Here is a 23,963-nt window from a genome sequence, read left to right as displayed (position 1 = left end):
TAGCTGATCATAATGGGCCATACACGATGTTGGTCTCAACTCAATCTATAGCTTTCAACACACGTATGCAAGCCAAACAATGATGGAGGCTCAAACATATTATTTTGAGCCATAACACTTCGGATATACATATATACAGTTGTTAAAAGGAAAATTAAAGAAAGGCATAAGTGTGCTAATGGAAAATACACGCAAAAAACATGACCCAATAGAAGTGAGCTTGAAAGGATGTTGATAATGAAACAGACCGAATATATTACATAGGCTACTTGGTATATGGTCATACTCATAGAGTAGCCTATATAATGTGGAAAGCCGTTATCTTTGATACGTTACCTTCACCTATGCCAGCAGCTTCTCGTTATCATAATATGATGTTCTGTGTTGAGCTTTTTGCATTTGTGTTTTCCGTTTAAGGGCTAGTATTTGTCGAATTTGAAAGCGTTTTATACAGTGACTTCGTTCATTAGCATGTTAATAACTATTGGAGCTGAGCCTTGATCCCTCAAGTCTCGCGATACCAGATGCAAACGACGTTTTTGACATTATAGTAAATGATAGCTAAAAACTAAATAGGCCTAATTATCAAATGTGTATTGCCACGGATCATATCTCTGAATTCCGAGCATGCATTAAAACAGATGAAACCAGTGTTTCAATTTTGAAATAGCAAATTTTATGTACTGCACTTCTTTCAAATTAAACCTAACATAAAAAACTTTTCTTCAAAGCATATGAAACCAGTGTAATAGTTATGAAAGGTCTAGTCTACCCATGTCAAACATGGAGGGATTTTGGATCTTGAAATACTAGCATTTTTTATTGGGCATAATAAAATATATTATTTCAAGAGTCTGCAGTATGAAATAAGAAAGAAAGAAGTTCGAGGTTCCCACCTGCTCTTACAGGTGGGAAGTTTTCGCACAAAGCTTGATAAATTCATTAGCAGTAAGAAAGTCTTAAGGCTCGGTTTGTCTGTCACTACTCCACAAAGTCCTGACTGAAGGAAAAAGGGTTTAGTCGCCCTCAAAGGTATGCTAGTTTAATACCTGGTTTCTTCTACTTCTTTTATTCTATTCCATATTTCTTAGTTCGAGCCTTAGCCTCAGGCATGGACTTAACTACCATTTACAATTCCTTCAATTTGACACTGACATTATTACACTCAAATCCTTTTTGTAAATAATTTATTGGATTATTGAGAATGACTTCACTTCAAGAGTAAATCAGATAAATATAGGATATTTGAGTCAATGCATGGTTATACAGGAAAAAAAAAAACGGTTCAAAATAGTTATTTGGCGGGCAAGCTATATTATTCTACTGGTTATATGTATATAGTCTGTGTCCTTATAACCATCTTCAGTTTAATTTCAGTTGAAATATATAGACTACTTGGAAATAACATTTTCAAAACATATCAGCAATTTCCATGGAACTTACTTCATAATTATGTTAATTATAAAATATTGGGCAATGTGGTCCTAATTTAAATTGCTAGTGCCCAAACCACATAATGGTTAGAATGAATAATATTCAGGACAACTAGACTTAAACCAGGAGCACACTGCAATGATTGCCTACTTACAGAGACACACAAAAACAAAATAAATCTCAGATAGAACTGTATTGAATGTCCACGTTTTTGCTTCTTCTATTTCTTTGGCAGTTTCTTCATATATCCACCAGGGGGCTCCCTCAACCCAAAACTAGAGCTGGTAGGAGGCGGCGATGGGCGACGAGCTGCCTGGCTCGATGTGTTTCAGGTGGCAGGAGTGACACAGCAGGTGGCCGTTAAGGGGGTAGCAGCGGTGGCCTTCTTCATCATTCAGCTCCATCTTACAGTCCTGCAACAAGAATACAAAAACTGAATGGGAACTAACCACCTCACTGTTGATTTGCTTTGAAAGCAAATCAATGTAATTAATGTTTTGAATTTTAAAAGCTATTGAATTTTGTATATCCAAATGTTAAGATATTGAATTCAGAAATTTGAAATGTTATACTTTGAAATCAAGGTAATCGGAATTTATTCAAATTAATATTTCCAATATGCGGTTACTTTCATTCTGCCTTTCTACCCCCGGGGCCCCTACCCCCCGGAAGGAAGGTAACTGGGGCCCAATGACGAGGTTGTGTGCTGATGATGATGAGGTGCAGCCCACAGCAGTCTATGATTATCATCCACAACTGTAATTAGGGCTTTAAGAAACTCTTTGTTGTGTTTTGTCTAAACAGCAGCGGGGACTTGAGGAAAACCATAGCATTGAGCCCTAATGAGTGTTTTCAAACAAGCCAATGTTCCCTGTTTTTATTCTTGGTATTGCTGGTGATGGGTACACCCCAGTTCCACCTACCTCACAGTGATAGCACTCCACATGGTAGTCCCTGTCCATGGACACCACTCGGACGGTTTCATCAGACCCCTGGGGAGTCCGGGCACAGAAAGGATCAAATCAATATTACCAATAAACTTCCTGCCAGTTTCACATCAATTTCAGAAGAGTTTCCTCACAGTCTCTCATCGGTTGGAAAGCAAGGAGTTTCCACAGAGTCTAAAAAATCTGTTCAACCGTCAGAAGCTTCTGGTGGTTGAGGCTGTTTTGTTGTCTAATTCAAACTCGGAACAACAATGCAAAGTTTGAGTGATGAGTTCTAGTGGATGATTGACATACAGCAACAAGACAAATTGTCCCATCTCCTACCAGCAGATTTAATACAAACAGGACCACACGTACTGCTTTCTATTCTGAGTGCAGATGGATGGAAAGCTTTTAAGAAGCTTTTCTAAGTATAAATAAAACATTTTTTATCTCATTTTTTATTTAAAAGTTTCTTTCCAGATGGACTTGTAGACATGTGTTTTAGGCTGTTGTGTGTGTCCGGACCAATCTAATTTCTATTCCCTAGTGTCGACTTCAGGTTTGGGTATCACCACCTGTAAGAGTGGGTATAAGCATTTGCACTACTTCTCTAGTACTTTGTGTTTGCATCAAGGGATCAACCAATTAGAGACTCACCTCTGAGGGAAGGATGGGCTGGTTACAGGAAGCACATTTTGGGGCCAGGACTCTGGTATGAGAGAAGAAGAATAGAATAATATAAAAAAGGAGTTAAAACAGTGATTGATTGCTCAGAATTATTGATTGATTCATACACATTCATTCATTCATTGTAGTTTGTACACACGTAATGAATTCAATGAATCGACAACATAGAAGCCGATGCCAGTTTTTTTTGATTGTCGGTATCATGTGATTTGATAATCCTCAAAAGACAGGATTCCACAGAGGAGAACGGGCAAGATTAAGTATTTGATCATACCTAATTAAGTCTCTACTGAGCTACTTGTGGTAATAAAGTGGCAACAGACTGCCCTGTCTATTTATTACAAATGGTTAAATGTGGAGTACAGCTGCAGCCTTGCCTGTGAACAACAACAACAACAACAACAGACTGCATATTGACGACCGACGCTTGTTGGTTGGACACAGATATTTACTCCTAGAGTGATTGTAGAGTGTCGTATTTAGAGCCATGAAGAGCATATTATGTAGATTGTAGTATTGAGAGCTATGTTGAGTGTCGTTAAAAGAGTGATGAAGAGCGTATTATGTAGAGTGTAGTATAGAGAGTGATGTAGGGCACTGAATGTAGAGTGGAGGATGTAGAGTGTCATTAAGGAGCAGGTAGGGCTGTTTGGTATCTTGCTCAAGGATGCCTACATGTAGAATGCAGACGTGGGAAACACCTATCCCCTATGTGTTTTTTCTAACACATACAAATGTCCAAGGAATTATGTTTTTCTGGTTGTTTTACTTTCCCTGCTTTTTCTATTCCTGAAGTGTTTTTTTCCTTTTCATGTAAAATGTGTCAAATCCAATGTTCTTTTTAAAGGAGGAGTTTATCAAACCGGTGGTCTCCTTTAAATAAGGAGTTAATCAAACCGGTGGTCTCCTTTAAATAAGGAGTTAATCAAACCGGTGGTCTCCTTTAAATAAGGAGTTCATCAAACCACTGGTCTCCTTTAAATAAGGAGTTAATCAAACCAGTGGTAGTCTTTAAAGGAGGAGTTAATCAAACCGGTGGTAGTCTTTAAAGGAGGAGTTAATCAAACCGGTGGTAGTCTTTGACGCAGTAGATCCGGCTCCCGGCGTCCACCGTGAAGGGGACCCCATCCAGACTCTCGTTGCAGATGGCGCAGCGGAAGCAGCCGGGGTGGTAGGACTTCCCCAGGGCCTGCAGGATCTGAGGGGAAACACCGCAGAATATCAGATCCCCCCCCGTTCACTGTAAAACACATTTCAAACAACACTTAATTCAAACAACACTTGCAGACCTCCCCCTCCCACCCACCACCACCACCATCTCACTTTAATGAGGCTATGGAGGGGGAGGAGAGTCTCCTACGGCTTCTCCTCTGCTGTGTAGGCCTACATGGAGAACACGTGGAGACCAATGCCAAGGGAGGGGGAAACACACACTAGTCTTCCCAGGACCATAATGACAGATCCGAATCCTGATAGACCCAGGAAATGTGTTCCGGGATCCGATTGGATTACATCATTTTATCTGATAATCTTTCCCGTTTTTGTCCGAAATATGTCAGACCCTAGACCAGTAAATATCCGAGACGGGTAGGGTATTTTATGGAACCGACAAACCCAGAAATGATTATGGTACTAGAAATTCCATTCTGCTGCTAAAAACGGCTATGACGTCAGATACAACATATGGTAGCCTAATAAAAAGTAGATAGAAATAAGTAAGACCTAACGTGAAGAGGCTACGGTTTTGCTTTAAAACTGCGATGGGCCTTTTATACGATGGGAACTGTAACAGTCCACCACAAATCATATACTTTATCCATCTTTTCAGTGCACCTTTCTTCTACTCTGGCTTAACTCGCTGGCCCTGCTAAAAGTTTTTCGCCCTTATTTTGCGTTCTAGTAATCTGATCATAATGGTTAGCCTAATTATCATGCAAGTTACACACCTCTTCTCCACTGGGAATTAAACAGATAAACAAATCCGGGACCCGCAGGGATAGAATGGGACAGACTCCAATTTACCATAATCAAATGTGGACCCTAACCGATCAGGTCCCGGGTCCTAGGCTTCGGGTAGACCCCTGAAGACCTTTGACACACATTCACTATGTCTGTGGTTAGGTGTGTTTGTGTGAATTTAAGTGTGTGTAAGTGTGTGTTTTATCAATATATTTTTAACTGTATCCCACAAAGATGTGAATCAAAGGATAGACGGACAGACATTCGGACAGAATTCAGTCACTCTTTCTCCTAAAGCCTTATTCCAGATGTTCAACAGGAAGCCAAGTGCAGTCACAGCTGCTCAGTGTTCCTGACAAGGGAATGTCACACACACACACACACACACAAATTTACCATATCCATGATCAAATGTCCACACGCGTTGCATTTGTCAGCAGACTGCTGGAAACCTGAGAACTGAGACAGACAAAGCACAAACATACATGTAGAGATATTGTCATTGTAAAGACCTACACGCTAGAAAAAAAAAGCCTCAACAGAAATCCCATAAGGTGCCCCTCATTGTATTGAACCCGCCCCATATTAGATAAATGGTTGTGATTGGCCCGACCCAGGCCAGGTCTGCTGGAAATCTGTCTGAACAGGAGGGGGACCAGACACATCTGCCAGAGCAAATAAAACATGAGCTCGCAGATTCGTCTGGTTCCCAGGAAACACTAGTCCCTAGCTCAGACATTACCCAGCTTGGGGAACTGCAAACAATCTGAAATTTACCAGAAGGGTTTTCGGACTTGTTTTTTTTATCCTTCTTTCTTAGTTCCCATAATGATGAAGCCAAATTACTAATGGGCTTCACATAAAAAAAATCCTCAAAATAACTTTTTTGAATAGGTCATCTCGCAAACCAACCAACAGCCCCAATGGTGTGAAACCAGCCACAGCTGTCCTCCTATGAAGCAGGGCTAAAGAGGTCCTCTCTGGTTCCAGACAGCTTCACAATCTCACCCATGGGAGTCAACCAATACGGTCTGCCTACGAGATCACTGTCTCCTACACCTCCTACTTAACTCTGGTCACCCAGAGGTCACACTTTTTATTTCATTGTCTCTGCCATACACTCGGCCCTCAATGAAGGAGAGAGGGAAAGTGAAAGTCATGAAAAAAAAGAAAAAAAATCATGGCCTGATCAGCCCAATCAAGAACTAAGCCATAATTCTGCTTGTTAAATTACCACAATCATGAAACTAAGATGGAATATTAGCAGATAGGTTGATAAACACTGATTTAGGCCATAATTGTCCCTTGTTGATCCATCCAGAGGAGCAGACAATAGGGCTGTGCATTTAATCATTTTCTGGGTCAAACAATCTCCAAACTAACATAATCGAGTTTAAATTATTTTTATTTAATTTAATTTCTGCAGAACAGCTTAAACACTGGATTAAGGCATCAGAAGATCTACAAGCGTGGTTACAACTCCAGATCGGCGGTGTGGGAGGGTGTTAGAAGCCACTCACCAGGAAGTCCTCTTCACAGAACACCTTCCCCCCGACGAAGTAGAAGGCCTTGCCGCGCAGCCTGCGACCTGAGGAAGCACCGCAAGCAAACGACACGTCAACACAATATGCAACCATACTCTTTATCGTCCAGGGTAGGCTAATAAACCACCTACCTCATGACGTAATTGTAAATGGATTAACACGGTTTTTCAACACGTATAAAAACTATTTGCAATCTATTTTGGCGAGACCCTTGTGGAAAAGTAATTGGCCTGTGCATACTCTCCGTCTCGGCAGAGGAATAAACACGTCAGATGTAATATTCCTTCTGTCCCGAGTAGAAGCACCAGACACACAAATCAACCAGGCAGTCCCGCTGGTCGGCCGGCGTCCCGGCTTCATCACACTCATCCAGAGCATGACTGGCTCTGCACATCTGGATGTGGTGGAGCCAGGAGCGCCAGCCTGGTTGGATCCTGTTACCGGACATCGCTATTCATCAAGGCCCGTCTGATCACATGGCCAGACGCTGGCCCAGGCTCAGCGGAGAGATGCTGAGCATTTTGCTTCTTTTGATGCTCTGTTGCCGCAGGAACCCTTCCTTTCTGGAGACTAGAATGGGTAATGTATGTATGCTTTGTGTAAACATTCACTTTTGGACACACACACACACACACACACATACACACACATACACACATACACACACACACACACACACACACACACACACACACACACACACACACCTCTCTGTCCATGGCCCACAGGAAGAGGGAACATTCCACACATTTTCTGAGGGGGGAGTGGGGGTTAGGGCTTTAACCATGGCACATTGAATCCACCTTTAGCTCTATAATGACTCCAGAGTCTGCACACACACACACACACACACACACACACACACACACACACACACACACACACACACACACTTCAGGGACTGCATTCACCATATTCTGAATGTTTTCAATTATATTAAATTATATTTAATACTTAATCCAATGACACGATTCAAAATTGCTTTACACAATGAATCAAGGGTGACTTGAAACTATATATTTGTATCCCTCAAACATCTAAACAAGTGACTCGTCTTGTCTGTAACGCAATAAGAGGAGAGGAACAACATGAAAGCCACGAGTTTCAATTCATGTGGCGGTAGAGGTCAACAACAGCTGAACACTATGGGCGTCGAACCCTCTTGAACCTCTTGAAGCCACCAGCTCATGTTTCATCCACTAAAGTATTGTCACATGACATTCCCCCTGACGTTCCCTTCTCTTTTAGGACAATATGGCCGCCACGTGTGAAGAATGACCTCTGAAGGCGACAGCGGGAGTCTGGATGAAGACGAGGTGTCAAACTGGCCCACTGGATAATAACTAATAACTGTGGAGGCAAAGGTCCCAGGGGGAGGGGGTGGGTGAGAGAGAGAGAGAGAGAGAGAGAGAGAGAGAGAGAGAGAGAGAGAGAGAGAGAGAGAGAGAGAGAGAGAGAGAGAGACCTTCCTCTTCCTCACATTCCAGTTTATTTTTCTAAGTGACTCATAAAGTAATGGCGGTGAGTCGTTAGGGGAGATAGGGGCTTAATTAAAGTCAGACGCAAGAGCTGCAGGAATGGCAGCTATTCCTCCTTTGTTAAAGCCTGACAGGCCATTTATGGCCATTTAAAATATTCAAGAAAGTCTTTTAAATGTGTCTCTGTATTTTCATAAGAAAGATCATTTTGTGCAATAGCCATAGGTAAAGGAACATTTATAATAGACATGTACTTTGGAATCTCTTTTTCTTTAACTATTCTATACAAGTTTACTGTGTACCGTTAACATGAAAAGATAACAAGGTGAAGCATTACTCATTATTGTTGCGCTATTGGAGGTGTAGGTCTCATATTAGTTAATGGTGGCTGAGGGACTCCTATTGTGGCGCTATTGGAGATGAAGGTCTCATATCTGTTAATGGAGGCTAAAGGATCTCTTATTGTGGCGCTATTGGAGGTGTAGGTCTCATGTCAGTTAATGGTTGCTGAAGAGACTTTAACCACGGCATGTGGCTTAAGTCCCTGGACAGGGAAACAACCTCAATGGCGGGACCATAACAAACGTGTGTGGCTGCTCCTCCATTGGAAGGGACTGAGAAATCTCAGTCAAAAAGGTTAGAGCTCAGTCTGTCTAATAGGCGCTCATGGAGATGACCTTTCAAAAAAATAAATAAACCAATTACCACTAGGCAAAACTTGGGACGCAAAACCAGACTAGACTCTGGACTTTAGAAGGGTGTAACAGGACCTGTTGGCATAAGCGACGATGCCAAGGCAGTGTGCACCGATTCACAAGATGGTTCTACAGTGCCACTCGTCCACAGCACTGTCCTCATAGCGCTGTCCTCATAGCGCTACCACAGCTGATCGACTTGTAGGTCTAGGTGAAGGTCTCTACCAAGCTGGTTCCCCCCACCTCCAACAGGGGGGGGGGGGGGGGGGGAGGGTGTGGACAACGGAGGGTCTGTCTCTACCGCGCTGGTCAACCCCCCAGCCGTGACTGCCTGTTTGTGAATCCCTGGTGGAATCAACTAGCGTGTAGTTCCTCTGATGGCCTCCAGGTGGCTCGCGGTGGTCGGGCGGTTTACATATGGACATTTCGTTGCTTATTCAACTCTGTGTTATTCATTATCCCGATGAACAGTTTTAACGGTCCAGCTTGTATCAACGGTTCGCTTCGTCCATACCGTCTCAGAGTCTATGTTCTCTACTGGCTGTTGAAGTCAAAGATAACCCTGCCCCCCACCACCACCACCACCCCTTGAACTCCACTTTCACACGGAGTGACCTCCAGGTTGGGGGGGGGGGTGGGAGGAGCGGTTAAGGTTGCCGTGACGAGGGCAATGTTGGCCAAGCACACAACTCGTAGTGTTGTTCACCAGCGTGTTGCGCAACACCAGCGAGAAGGTGGCACTGGGCTGGTGGGTATTTAAAGCATCGCTGAGACATTCAGCCAACAACGCAGAAACGCCACAGGGTGTGTGAGTGAGTGAGCGGGTCTGTGTGGCGGACGAAGGTGGGAGTGGGTGCAAGCAAACATTTTGAATCTTTATCTGTAGATTATGTGTGTGCCTGTGTGTGTGCATGTGTGCTCCTGTGTATGTGTGTGCATGTGTCTATTTGTGTGTACGTGGCGCACCTATGTATGTATGTATGTATGTATGTATGTATGTATGTATGTATGTATGTGTATGTGTATGTGTGTGTGTGTGTGTGTAAATACCCCGTCTGTCTGGCCACAGGCTCCGTGGGGGGCAGCTGACATAACAACCCCCCTGTGTCCTCCTGGAGCCTCATCTCTGGGGGCCCGACATTCCACCCTAAGATGGGCTCCTCTTCAGCCAGCGTCCAGTGGAAGATATGAGAGCTATGCACTTCTGTACTCGGCCCGTCGCGTTAGACACACCAGCTCATTATAATCCCTCCCTTTATTTAAACCGCCCTTGATGCAAGTATGGAACGCACACACACACACACACACACACACGCTCTAATTGGCTGGGCCACCCGAGGAAGACGTCTAGGCCACTGCGGAAGACGAGCTCCTGAGTCTCCAATCTGATAAGGAGCCGAGTACATTTAGGATAACGAGCTTTAATGGACATTGTTGCTGAGGGCCAGAAAGTGAGGATTTAGTTGATAAAAATCACTCCATAAAACGTTAAAAAGGTCAATGAGGGATAAAAACTAACTGAACTGGGATTTTAAATGAGGCTTAGCGTCGCCAGGAATGAGAGAACCCTCCCCCGCGTCCCCTGAACAAGTACCTGCCTCTCTCTACCCGGTGTCCGTGGTCTGGGGCCGGCCGCAGGAGGGACTGACACACCCAGAAACCAAACACCACACCGTGGTGCCACAAGCCTGTGTGTGTGTGCGTGTGCGTGTGGCTCAGGGCGTTGAACAACTGAAGAGATGGATCTCCGTTCAAGTTAAAAAGAGGGGCTTTAGCTAAAGCTGCCCATCTGGAGGGGCCCTTGGTGGAAGAGGCCGGAGGAGTGAGGTGGGGTTTACTGGGAGTGCTCTGTCAACAGAGGAATAGACTCTGTATGCAAAGAAATATGCGTGCGTGCGTGAGTGGGTGCGTGCATGCGTGCGTGCGTGCGTGTCTTACTGCAGGCGCTGCAGCAGAAGCAGCGGTCGTGGTAGAGATTTCCCATGGCCTGGCAGGCCTGGTTGGCTCCGTGGACGGCCTGGTTACACTTCACACACACCCCTGGAACACAACACACACACACACATACACACGTTTAGTCACAAGGAACAACCTTCTCCTCAGCCTCTCGCTAATACAGCATAAACGACTAAACTGGTAATATGCAAAGACATAGAAAAAAGATGTCTGGAAACATTCTGTTTTTATATCTCAAAAGCATATTGCATGAAACACACATAGAAACGCGCATGTTCACATTGAGTTCTAAATAAGAAAAGCATATTGCATGGTACAACCGACACATAGAAACCCATATGTTCCCATTCAGGGCTGAAGCAGAAAAGTGTATTGTGCACTACACAATATCAATGTGTACAAACTGTGGGACATCTTATTCCTTTTTTTTTTTTTACATCTCACCTTTTCAACAAAGCTGTGATGTTACACCCCTACTACTGAATCCCAGATAGATAAATATAGACATCCATCTATAAATACAAAAACACCCAGAGATGCTGAGTCACTGTTTGGCCTCCCCAGGCTCCATGGTCAGTGAAACGGGATGCGAGGTGCACAGAGCACTGAGACTAGGACATCCAATAGAATTAAAACAGGGAATTAAAACAATGAAAAAATGCAAAATAAATATCCTTTCATCAAAGCCAGGAAGCTGGTTAGCACTCTGTATCACTCAGCAGAGAGCACTGTTTGACTTGGCACACACAAACACACAGGCTAACGGTCAATAGCATCAGGGTTAAGCCTCGATACCTAGCCCCACACACACACACACACACACACACGAGAAAGAAATGAATGAAAGAGGAAGAAAAGACGGATGGAAAGAAGCAGGGAAACCGAGCCACATGACTCATTCAGCTAAATTCCAGATGTCTTTTTCCACCTCCTTTTTATTTCTGTCCTGAAGTTACTGTCCTCAAACAGGTGATTACAGGTGCCATCAAATAATACATCTTCAATTAGATTGCCTGTAATAGTGTTATTACGGGACAATCAAATATTACAGGATTTACCTGTGTGCAGTGCATATTATGACTTATTATGACTTATTTGATATTATAAATATGATTATGTAACCTAGGAGCGATGGCATGTCAAGGGGATACATTAGTCACAATTTTCCAAGCTCAATCAAGACCAGTGTGTGTCTATGTGCGTGCTTGTATGCATGTATTGGTCTTTGTGCAACTGTGTGTCTGTGTGTGTGTGTTGAGCCCTCCACTAGAACAACCCCCTAGAGCAGGAGAGGGGAACAGAGGTCCGCTCTTCAGTCTCCCAGTAAAGACAGCCCGGGCCCCGACGCTGACAAAGGAGCCTCTGTTGGGAGCCCAAGCTCCCCACCACCGGCCCCAGCGGCCTCCATCACGCGCCCTCATCCTCCACAAACAGTCACACATTAAGACCCACGACTACATGATTTGCTCCTCATGTCTGACCAAGTTATATAACCACAGTGCACGTGCGCACAGGCACACGCACACGCACGCACACACACACACGGGTGCGCGTGTGGGTCTAAATTCCGCTGAACCTCTTATCGGGATTTAGGGAAACATTGATGCGATTACAATAATGTGCCACTTCAACATAACTAATGCAATTGTTGCGTAAGTTGCTTTCATGTTGAGAAAAGGAACATCTGATTGTCATTGTGCAATGGGTGAATTTTCAAATACCCCAGAATGCAATTTCCCTTGGAATCTAAAGTTAACCATATTAAAACAAAGGAATGAACCTTTATCCTTTTTATATTGGATAACTTTAAATTGCACATTCCTCCGGAGGATAAATATCCCATACCTTTACTGCCCCCCCCACCGCCATCCTTATTTTTCCCTGTCTTTGTTAGCCTAGCAACTGGGCTGCTAACCGAGCACCTAATAATTAATCGTATCATTCTGACTGGCCGGTGAACAATGTTCTGGTGGAAATGTTCTGCTAAACGTAATGTCGACGACCACCCCATACTCATATTATTGACAGAACTGCTTGCTGCAACACTTCCAGGGACAGGAGAGCGGGTAGGGGGTGTCAGCTGGGTCTGGGCCGAGTCGGTGAAGGGGGAATCAAAATATGAAGTAAACACCACCCCAAATGACCCTTCACCTGCGGTCAAAACTCCTGAGCTGCACCCCCCCTATATCCACAACCAGGTTGGAACACAGACTGAAAGCTTAACCCTGTTCATACTGCTGCTAACACTCCTGGGGAAGTACTGACTCCAACCCTTCTTATTGCACCAATGGTGGAGTTTTATGATGTCAACCAAATGCATGACAAAAAAGAAAACGCTTCAGACACAGCACATGTGCAGGATTCTTTTTAATCAATGGGTGTCCGATGCGTCGGCTTATTGGCAAATGTTTATTCTGTATCCAAGGAGTTGAAGTGCACTCACTCATTCTCACACACACACACACACACACACACACACACACACACACACTTCAGAGCGGAAGGCAGGGATCCTGGGAAGAGTTAGGATAAGGCCAGATGGACTCCACTGATCTCCCATATGAAGACAAACCTTTACTGCAACCAGCGTTTTTGAGAGCATGGGAACTAGAAAATCAGCGAAAATATGGGGAGATTATGATATCCCCCCCTCACCCCTTCCCACATTTCCCATAAATCCGGTCCCGCCATAAATACTTCATCGTCTTGGTCTCCAGTTACCACAGACAAAGAACCCGCCTCCCCCCCCCCCCCCCCCCCCCAAACTCTCCTCCAGACGTTTGTCTAGTCATCCATTCAAAACCTCTCTGATCATTTGACCCCCCCCCTCCTCTATTTTCATCAGCTAACGACCCAGTCACCGGTTTCCTCAAATTCCTCGCTCCCCCTTTTCCAGACATTCCTCAGTGTTCCCCCAGTGCTGTCATTTTGGCACGGCCCTCATTTTCCCAGAAGCCCCGGCTGCAGCGGTGCTGAGGAGCACACGTTGTGTGTTTGGGATGCTGATGGATCCCAGTTCCAGGGCATAGTAGAGCCGACAGATCCTGACCAAACCATATAAAGTCAAGCATCGAGTAAGAGGTTAAGAATGTGTGCTTCTATAACTTTTTTAAAAAGTGTGTAAGCCCAGCGAAAAATTAGTCCAAAAAGGTTGACAATATGGAACACATTGTATTATATCTGTATTGGATTAGTAATAATGTATACTGCTTGGTCTTGGCATTCAAATAAAAAGGTGTCACTCTTTTCTTTGGATCCAAAACTTAAGCGTAAATATAAGGAGCAGATATAAGCAAAGCAATTATAATCAGCATGCCGTACAATTGCGCCTCCTTTCCCACAATGTAATTATGATGTCCATGTTTAGACGCATGACTCAAACCATGATGAGCCTCTCTCTCTCTCTCTCTCTCTGGGACTTCCAAAGAATAGTGAGCAGCATGGATATTATACGTTATTCCTCCATCTGCGAGGGACTCCCTGGCTGAGAGCCCGGCTTATATTCTCTTTGCTTCTCTGGCACAGAGGTGGGCAGTAATGGAATTAAAGTTCTGTTATATCTGAATAATACGTATTGTTAAATGGAAGGTTTTTTTTTTAAGTCACAGGCGAAAGTTCTCCTCCTTAAATCGGGGTTGACTTACCCTTTCTGCTGTTGTGTTGTGTTGTACAGTACAGGAGCATCTGGAGTCTAGAAGCCCATGTTAGTGGTTCATTAAAAGGATTTGTATTTTAGTGCTACTGGCCACTGTCGCTCTCCCATAAACCTGCCAGCATGCAAGTGTGGATAGGTGGATGTGAGCCTGCTTGTGACACACCATACCCCTCTTAAAAGTCAATGAAGGACTCACAGGGGGTGTCTGGAATTACAACTGTGACATTCCAACAGGAAATTCCTTCACTAGGACACAGGGGACGCCGTTATGGGCTGCCTGGCGAGCAAACAAGACCCCCTCCCCGCCCTTAACTCATCCAAAGCAGGGCCTCCGGTAACTCGACTCATGTTTACATCAATAAAGAAATTCAACAACCCCCTAAGCGGACTGATCAAAGTCCCCGAAACCCCACTGCAGAGGCCTCCACCGATTAATCAAGAACATATGCACCTTCTGGGACCCAGAGACCTCATCAAGTGACGCATGGTTGTGTGAGGACGAAGGTGACCTTAAATCATAGACCACTGTGGCCCGTACCCCATGTTACCTATAAGCCCTTGTGGCCTGGTTACATTCAGAACGTGCAGGCAGAACAGAAGCTGTCAGAGACACGAAGAGTGGGAACATGGCTCCCCCAATATAAATAGAATACTCTCTCTCTCCCTCTTATCCACTTTGGTCTTGCACTGCCCTCGGCTTCGTAACAAACAGGACAGGGGCACGATGGTGATCAAGTCTGACACAATCTGCTGGCCGGATGAAGTGACAACACAAATAGAAAAGAGAAAAAAAAAAAAGCCCAAGAGATTAGAATTTCAAAAGGGGGAAGGGCAAGGTCAAACAACTCAGGAGAAACTAAATAAAAGGTGTGTCGGAAATATTGCTATGTGTGTGCCTGTGTGTGGTGAACTGGAATGTGTTCATAAAAAAGGAAATGGAGAAATGTGCAGGCACAGGTCTGTCCTCGTGGTGATGTCATTTGGAAAGGACTGAACAGCAGCCAAACCGCCCAGACCGAGGATCGAAAGGACGCAACGGGAATGTCATCCACGGATGAAGAGAATGACATCTGTGGAGGGAATAAGAAGTCCAGAGGCCACGGGATATAATTGTACGCAGGTGTCTGTGCAAAAGAATGCTCCTGCCAGGAAGTTTGAACTATGTGAATGCTGAGATTCTCTGAGATGTTCCAACAGTGCGTAGCACAACACTACGCGGGATTCACTTTATACTTACTAGTTATCCTGAGATTGTGCGCAAGCTTAGAGTCGACGCCACGACTATTCTCATAATTTACCAAACATGGTTCCGGGGACACCCACAATCACCTTTATTTCTCAATGAACCGATTGCTCATTCAGAATCATGAGTGTATGTTTCGTCAAGTTAAAAAGGGAAAGTTTAAAATAAAAAATGTGGTGAAAAGGTTGATGGTGGCGATAGCATTTGCACAACCGGTTGCCAATCTAAAATGCATTTTAATGCTGGCCTGTTTGATTGCAGTGTACGGGAAACTAATATAGTGCTGAGTCAGGCTTATCATGCCATCCCAAACCCCAGGCACTTCTCTCATACCCATTGACGGTTTTCAAAAGGGCCTTACTCATCCAACCTTCCATTCATGGTGTAACCCTATCATACTGACTTCCAACGCATGGTGTCTAGGGTGCGTAGATGTATGCATATTCTCCCCTCACACTAACTTTTCAGAATTAGATTGATCCATCTAAATCTGATGATCTAAAATCTTATGTCAGACGACCTCAAATCTGGGTAAACACAGTTTTTCACTTACTTTGTTTGTTTCGCCCAATCGTGTTGCTGAAGGCGGGGCTCTGTGAGTCATTGGCTATTAAAAGCAAACAAAAACTCGAGAAAGCACAGGTAAACTGTAAAAAAAAGTAAAGTAAAGTAAAAAGTTTGATAAACACTGTGTAGGCTGGCGGCTGTAGAAATCCACTTATTAAAATACCCTTCTGAATGCTTCATCCAGTGGAGCAAATTAGTTAACGTTGGTAGAATATCTTCGTGGCGGAATGGGAAACAAGCCGTAACTCCACTTGCAGTTTCTGGATTCCATCCCAGGCTCTGTGCTGTCTCTCCCCACAAGTTAGTATGCTATAGCATAGTAGGACTGCTGGATCCCAGATTACCTCCACACTAACACACAAACTCAGAGTGTATCTCACACTAAGAAGGAGATTGTGAAAACAAGTACGGCAAAGAAAAGATACAGACACATGTTTTATGGGCATTATTTAAAGGAGAAGGACATAACAAAGAAAGTCCCTCTTTTGAAATTATGTAAATTGAGTCGCATTCTATTGGATGGTGGGGGGGACGCAGAGAAGTGTAAGCGAGCACTTGATTATGTATGCAAGATTCTGTTACTGTAAACAACTATAAACGGGTCAGGAGTCTGGATCTACCTTAACAAAGAGCACGTAAAGCACCTGCCTCTGCATTGTAATGTAAGGTTTTATGGAATGCATGCACACAAAGCTTAGGGATCCGCTATCAAGAACGACCATCAAGGACACAGACGCACACAAACAATGACAACTGGGGCCTGCACTGAAACAGGTCACCCTCATCTGAGAGCTTTGTGTGAGGGAGTGTGACAGGAATGTCAGAACAAAAGACACTGTATGGAAATACTATTCAAAAGAGCAGTACAAAGTTTAAATGCTTAACGTTTGCTTAAACGCTATCACTTGCATCCTGCACTGCAACAGCCCCTGAGAGGTTGGGAAGGAGGTTGTTTCTGGATGTGGAGAGAGAGAGAGAGAGAGAGAGAGAGAGAGAGAGAGAGAGAGAGAGAGAGAGAGAGAGAGAGAGAGAGAGAGAGAGAGTTAACGTTCTTACCAAAGTAGTCCGTCTTTGGCTTGGCCTCCATCTCCTTCTCCAGATGTTGTGTGAGGACGTCTAACTTGGATTCAGCGGCAGAAGGCCCCATGTCGGGGGCCGATGCAGGGACTGCCTGGCTGGGCAGAATGGCAGCAGCCTCTTCCACGTGTGGACCGCGGCCTTCGACATCAGCGAGGGCCACCTGTCCCAGGGAAGACCCTCGGAACAGAACACCCTCCCCCTGGTGCTTGGGGACCATGCCTGGGGTCGGGGTCACGTGGGCTTTGAGCTGTGGGGATCCACACCGGGGTGCCAGCAGGGTACCCACGGCCATTCCAGCGGCCAAGCCGGGGCTCTGAGTGGGGGGGCCGTTCTGATAGGAGTTCCCCTGGCTGACAGAGGGCCTGAGAGTGGATGGGGGTGAAGGGTAGTAGGCTGTGGGTGGTGTTACAGGCAGAGGCTGGGCAGAGGGCTGCTGAAGCTGGAAGCTAGCTCCACCTGTGAAGGCACAGAGTGGCAAGCCAGGGATGAGGTCTGGTTTGCCAGAGCTGGAAGGTTCTCCAATCCGTGCAGACCCGACCAGCAAAGTGGAGTTGGGACTTTGCCTCTCTGGAGGGGCCGGGGCCTTGGGAGCCCCAGGGATGCTGGGATATAGATGGCTGTGAGGGGAGTGGGACGGAGACTTATGTTTGGGCTGCTGATGATACAGACTGCTCTCAGGGATTGAATCAGGAGGGGACGGGAATGACTGGCTTCCACTTAAACTTCCCCAAGCACCCGATGGGCTGACTGGGTGCCCATGTGTGGGCGTGCTGTTGGGCGCGTTTCCTGAATTGGAAGGAGCTGGGGTGTGGTGTTGGTAATGGGGCTCAAAGCGCTCCTTATTATCGTAATTGTTTCCGTAGCCATGTGCCCTGCCCTGTGAAACTTCTGGTTGGAGGACTGGATGCGGTTTCTGCCCCTCATGTTGTGCGTACTGATTCCCGCCTACGGGCGCTACAGGGCCGGAGAGCATGGGGGGTTTGGCCGCGGCTTCGGACGCCTGTCTGGAGCTATTGATGGGCGGCCTGTCTTTGGTGTAGTACGCGCTGCCGTGACCCCCGTTCATTCTCATCGCCAGGGTGTTTTTTGCCTGCTCCTCTTGTTGCTTCTGCATGTGGATCTTTGTCATTTTCGAGGCAAACACTTTCCTGGTTTCTTCGAAATCGGGATTGTTCCCCGCATCTCTCCTCGTCCGGAACAACCCGTCTCTAGACGCTTCATACATGTTCAGATCCTCTATAAACTTACTTGCCTCCAAACCCAAATCCTCGTATTTATCCATTTTGAAAAGTTGTTCAACGTTGGCGTTGTGACAAAGTAGAAGAATGAACAAAAGCCTGGTATGATCACAGACTAGAGACTGGTACCAGTATCAGAAAGTTACACCGCGTCTCGTCTTGAGGTCCCGAAGCGGACCAGTGTCCAGGGAGCAGTGAGTGTACCAAGGGTCTTTGGTCAAAAGTTGTTATTCCTCCTCTTCTTTCCAAATTTGACTTTTCGTCGCATTAGTGAGTAACCAATACGTTCTTCGTTAGTCAGTTGAACTGGTTCCCAACACCGGGAAGCGATGCGCTGTCTGATTATAAAGAAAAGATCCAACGACCCCTTTTAAAACTTAAATCATGGCGCTGGGCGCGGAACCCCTCCATTGAGAACTTTCCTCTTGGGCAACTTTATCACAAAAACAGTTGGTTACTTACAATGTCGCGCTTATACATCCGTGCGAAGAAGGCTGCTCTTGCTGTCAACACGTCTAACTGGACACAGTGGGGATGGTAAGACTCAGGACAGGACAGACCCCGGCGTGGCCAGTGGACCGTAGCTTTTAAAGGCGCAGAGCTCATAATCTAAACTACCGTAATGACACATCTACCTCTAGTCATATCTACTCTACCGTAAACGACCCATATACCTCAGCTCATATCTTCGCTACCGTAATGGTCCATCTACCTCAGAGTATACTCTACCGTAATGACAGATCTACCTCAGCTCATATCTATTCTACCGTAATGATAAATCTTTCTCAGCTCACACCTTCTCTACCGTAATGACACATTTACCTCAGCCCATTATATCTACTTTAATGACATATCTCAGCTCATATACTATATTTACTCTACTGTAAATTATACATCCCCACAATCACTGGCTGTCACATAGGAGAGGTTAGGAGAGATCTATCAAAGACTGGGGATGATTAGGGGGCCATATTGGTACAATAGCCCGATTGGGAATTTGACCAGCACCCTACTCTTGCTATGACTGTCATGGGGTCTTTGGTGACCACAGGGAGTCAGAACCTTTGCCTTATGAGAAGAGTTTAGGTTGATTTGTTGGGCAGAAAACCTCATGTTATTGAAACCAGCATGTAAACAGGCAGGCGTTCGTCTAGTTTCTGTATAAATGGCATTGCACAGAATACAAGACAGAATGCACTTTACGTAGGAAAAGTAAACGTCTCCTATGGTGATCCACTGTATTCCCTCTAGATGAGGTAAACACCTGAGCAGCCTCCGCAAGGCCAACCCACTCACATGCATGCAGAGAGCTTGGCCTTACCCATGGAACAATTAAAGGAACGACGGACCACCTCCAACACAATGAGCTCACGGAAAACTGCCTCAGAGCGTGACCAAATAAACTCCAAAATGGTTCCAGCCCCAGGAGTGTGGATTGTCACTGGTTCACAAATATGTACCCTGGTTTACTTCAGTCTCTAATTTAAAAACAGGAATATGGATGGGTGGATGGGTGTGTGTGTGTGTGTGTGCGCGCGTATGTGTGTGTGCAAAGGGAAGTCTGAAACGTAACAAAGGGAAATCTCACGAAAAATGTGTCAAGGAAACTCACACTGAATACTGTGGTCTCCATAGAAACTGCAGAAACTAAATGTTACATGAATTCAGTTGCTATCGGTAACCATTTTACTAATCACATGTCAGAAATTAGCTTAACTACATTTTCACTGCTGTGGCTCTTTTCTTTATTATCAACATGCCATATAAAACTAAGTCAATATTGTTCAAGATGTCATTACCAACTTGGATATAAAGTTGACTCGTTTTAAGATGAGGCCTAGATTCCATGAGGCCTATGCACTCTAATTGTATTTCATGGGCGATTTTTACAACTGAATAGATTAAAATGGTCAGATGATTTAGCAAAAACACATTTGGCTTTCACTTTCACATCTTTGCAATTTTGTAATAATTGGGGACTTCTTATTTTGTTCTGATCCAGAGATTTCTTTCTGACATAGGCCTAAGTCATAAGAAATATGAAATAATTATTTCTTTTAATTATTTTCCAATATCACTTCTCGTAAAAAGAAAAGGATGGGTAACTAACCAGTGATTTCAGCTTGCATAACCAGTGAATCATTGAAAAAGATTTGTAATGAATGAAAATTATATTATGAGTCAAGAAAGTTCAAGTTCACCAATGACTATCTGTCACAGTGTACGCCAAATCGATCTGTCCACATTTATTAGATTTGAAGGCTTGAAGGAATTCAGGCTTGACCAATACTCTTCTACGGGAAAGAGACAGCAGGTAATAGTGGACTAAGCCAAGGCTTTGGCTCAAACATCCCCTCATTCCTGGGTTCTCTTCCTGTTGTTCTGCTTCTCCTGTCGGCCACTTCCTGTCCCCGGACCGTCAGACCAGAGAAAAGTGGAGAAAAGGTTATGAGAGCTGCCATTGGCCAGGCCCCTTGCATTATTGTCAACGGGTTAAAAAATGTTTGATAAAAAATATTTATATGTATATACATATATTTAAATAAATGAAATACATTACGGAATACTATTTGGTTTGAAATCAATATATTGATTCATACATGTATGAACTATATCTATGTATTAACTTTAAGTGGCTGAGAGCATTACAGTTCAGAATTATTCATCAGTGCCTTCATATATTGGACTGATTCCCACGACAATAAACACTGACTTGCATAATTGATGAACCGTTATGTCCCTCCAACAGGGGGCGATGACAGCAGTGGGTGGACAACACGGTCAAAGATGCTCCATGGTCAGATAAGAGCATGTGTGTATTGGCAAGAGAGAGGGCGGGACTTCAGAGTGATATCTGTTACATAGTTACATGGGTTTAGAGGTGAGGGACGAGAGGGAGGGCGGGACTTCAGAGTGATATCTGTTACATAGTTACATGGGTTTATAATGTAAGCCCACAGACAGACAGACTGGCGGACAGATAGACAGACGGACGGACAGACACAGACGGACAGACAGGCAGACAGGCAGACAGTCCGTGAGACGGATGGACAGACAGAGACACAGACTGACAGACTGACAGACAGGCTGGAGGCAGGGAGGCGAGGTGTGACGCAGTGTGTGATCCTCTGAGATATATCAACTGGAAGAGAAATTGAGCAGACTGCCACTCCAAAGGAAGCATATCCATGACACTTGATGAAAAAAAAACTATTTTATATTATTTACACTCCCTTTAAGATATATGTACAAAAAGAGCTATTCATCCATTGCAATAAAAATGTCAAGCTCAACTCCTTCTCTCGTCTCTGACCGACAGAAGGAGGGCCAGACAAACAGACAGACAGACAGACAGACATGCAGACAGAGAGGAGTCTCTGGTGCTTCGCCTCCGCATCACTCGTCCACCAGGAAGTTGATGAGCGTGGTCCTCGGCGACAGGATGACCCTCTGGATGCGGCGGTCCGCGAGGCGCTCCCGCCCCAGCGGGCTGTCCAGAACCAGCTGCTGCACACGCTCGGCATCCTGGGAAATCTGCAGCGGAACCGTCACCGTCCCGCACGGCTGGTTGTTTATCTGGAGTCAACATGAGTGTAAAACAGTTTGCATCATTAAGTCAGCTGAAAACAACATTTATTCTAACATCTCTGACTCACACTTCTTTCAGTATCTCTAAATTAGGCTTTATTTATAAGACAAAAGCCCACATTTGGAAACCACCGCCTGTTTTATCAGCCCTTGCAGTCTCCGCCAAACACCTGATATCTCGTTGTGTGGGTCTGTTTACTCTGTATCCACTAATCATCTTAAAGAAGCCGGTTCCACTGAGCTGAATCTCGAGGTTGGAATGAAGGTTTGACCAGAATCCAAACTTGCTAAATTTATGGTCGGTACACCAAATCTGTTTCTCCATTGTGTGATGGATACAAAGGTGCTGACTAGGGCTCTTTAACACATATATTCTGGCTCTGTCCTCATTTACTCATTTCCAATGTTGGTGTGAAATTTTCAAGTGATTTTCCGGGGTCTGTGGAACAGACATTCCTCCTGATCCATAACTTACACTCTTTGGATGCTCAGAAACTACTTTAAGCTATACACCTGAGGAACAATTGGCCTTGATGCTTGGTATGGTAGTGCCAAGAAAATGATTCAAACAGGTTGGAAATCCCATACACACCCCTGCTTTATGAGATGGCTCAATGAAATGATTATAATCAAACAGATGGAGAGAATACGCTTCTATAAATCTAAAGTGGCCAATAGGTTTCTGAATATACAGGGTCCATTCATTGAATAATTGTTAATTATACCCTGTAGGGATACAACCCTGTACTCTGTACTGTACTGTATGATTGCAATACCTGACAAACTGAAACTTCCTTTGATATAAAATCAAGCAATTTTTGTCTTGTTTGTTATGTGTGAAAAACGTTATACCTGAGAAGACACTTTAAACCCGAGAAGAGACCTCAAAACAATCACAGAACTAGTAGATACCCTTTTAATCCCCCCATAACCAATCCACTTCCACATGTGCAGTACATGTAGACAGACAGTTTAGCCTGATATGAGCCCTGCAGGCAGGAGAATCATCTCTACTCTCTTGTGATGCTAGCCATGTGCCCGTTTCTCGTTCCACTGGTGTGAACACCATCCACTGCGGGGTGTTTGTGTCTTCTCTTCTTGCTAGCGTTAAAGACAGGGAAAGGGTAAGAATGAGTGGGACGGACGGACGAGTGAGTGAGAGGAAGAGAGAGCGCGTGATGCGTCAGTGACTAATGGACAGGCCGTGTGCGCTCACAGCCAACGCACTGGGAAGGGCCGCAGCAAAGACCAGAAGGACTGGAGCGGAACCGACACAAGTTAATCTACAGTGTGTCAGTGTGTCAGCACACCCACATCAAACCCTTCTCTGCCACAGGCAAGGAACTTGAGTTATGCTGGGGATGACTCAAATGCCTTAGAAGACGTTCGCTATATATAAAGATGGCAGGGACAGCGTTAGAGAGACCCACTATGAGAGACAAAGCGATACAGGGGAGACAAAGCGATACAGGGGTAAACAAAGTGGCCAAGAATATGTATGTGTGTGAGTGAGTGAAAGAGTGAGAGCGAAAGACTGCAAGAGAGAGAGCGAGAGAGAGCAAGTGAGCAAGTGTAGCTAGTCAGCTGATTGCACCGGCCATCATCAACACCATTGCTCATGAGAGTTTGAGGGGTTTGGAGGACTCAATGGGGGGCGGGGGGGGTGGAGAAGTGGAGGTTGATGGAGGCAGGGTGGGGGCGTGCAACAATCAAACAGCTTCACGTCGTAGCAATCAACTGCCTAAATGTTTGGAATATTTAAAAGAGGTCTCAGTGTATGCAAGTGTGTGTCTAAGTGGAGGTGTGTCTCAGCATGCGTGCCTGTGTGTGTATGTGTGATTGTGAGTATGAAAGCGTGTGTGTGTGTGTGTGTGTGTGTGTGTGTGTGTGTGTGTGTGTGTGTGTGTGAG

The 23,963-nt window shown here is 44.9% G+C and overlaps 2 protein-coding genes across 2 annotated transcripts in view; both read right to left on the bottom strand.

Annotated features, from left to right (window-relative positions):
* Positions 1-1,608: 1,608 nt before the first annotated feature.
* limd1a (LIM domains containing 1a) lies at positions 1,609-19,007 on the bottom strand. Its single transcript, XM_084472230.1, has 8 exons — positions 17,204-19,007; positions 10,665-10,766; positions 6,530-6,597; positions 5,406-5,468; positions 4,118-4,248; positions 3,021-3,072; positions 2,358-2,426; positions 1,609-1,847 (listed from the first exon to the last, which is right to left on the bottom strand). The coding sequence occupies exons 1-8, from the start codon at positions 18,507-18,509 to the stop codon at positions 1,710-1,712; spliced, it is 1,929 nt and encodes a 642-aa protein (XP_084328356.1). The 5' UTR covers positions 18,510-19,007; the 3' UTR covers positions 1,609-1,709.
* Positions 19,008-20,374: 1,367 nt separating this feature from the next.
* lars2 (leucyl-tRNA synthetase 2, mitochondrial) overlaps positions 20,375-23,963 on the bottom strand; it is a 38,878-nt gene continuing 35,289 nt past the window's right edge. Inside the window, 1 exon segment of the mRNA XM_084472298.1 lies at positions 20,375-22,041. Coding sequence (XP_084328424.1) covers positions 21,862-22,041 — 180 coding nt within the window. The 3' untranslated portion in view covers positions 20,375-21,861.

Source organism: Micromesistius poutassou (assembly GCF_964030765.1).
Source record: "Micromesistius poutassou genome assembly, chromosome: 8".
In the NCBI taxonomy this organism is placed as follows: Eukaryota; Metazoa; Chordata; class Actinopteri; order Gadiformes; family Gadidae; genus Micromesistius; species Micromesistius poutassou.
Note: the sequence above shows the minus strand (reverse complement) of the source record. Positions and strands in the feature narration are given on the sequence as shown.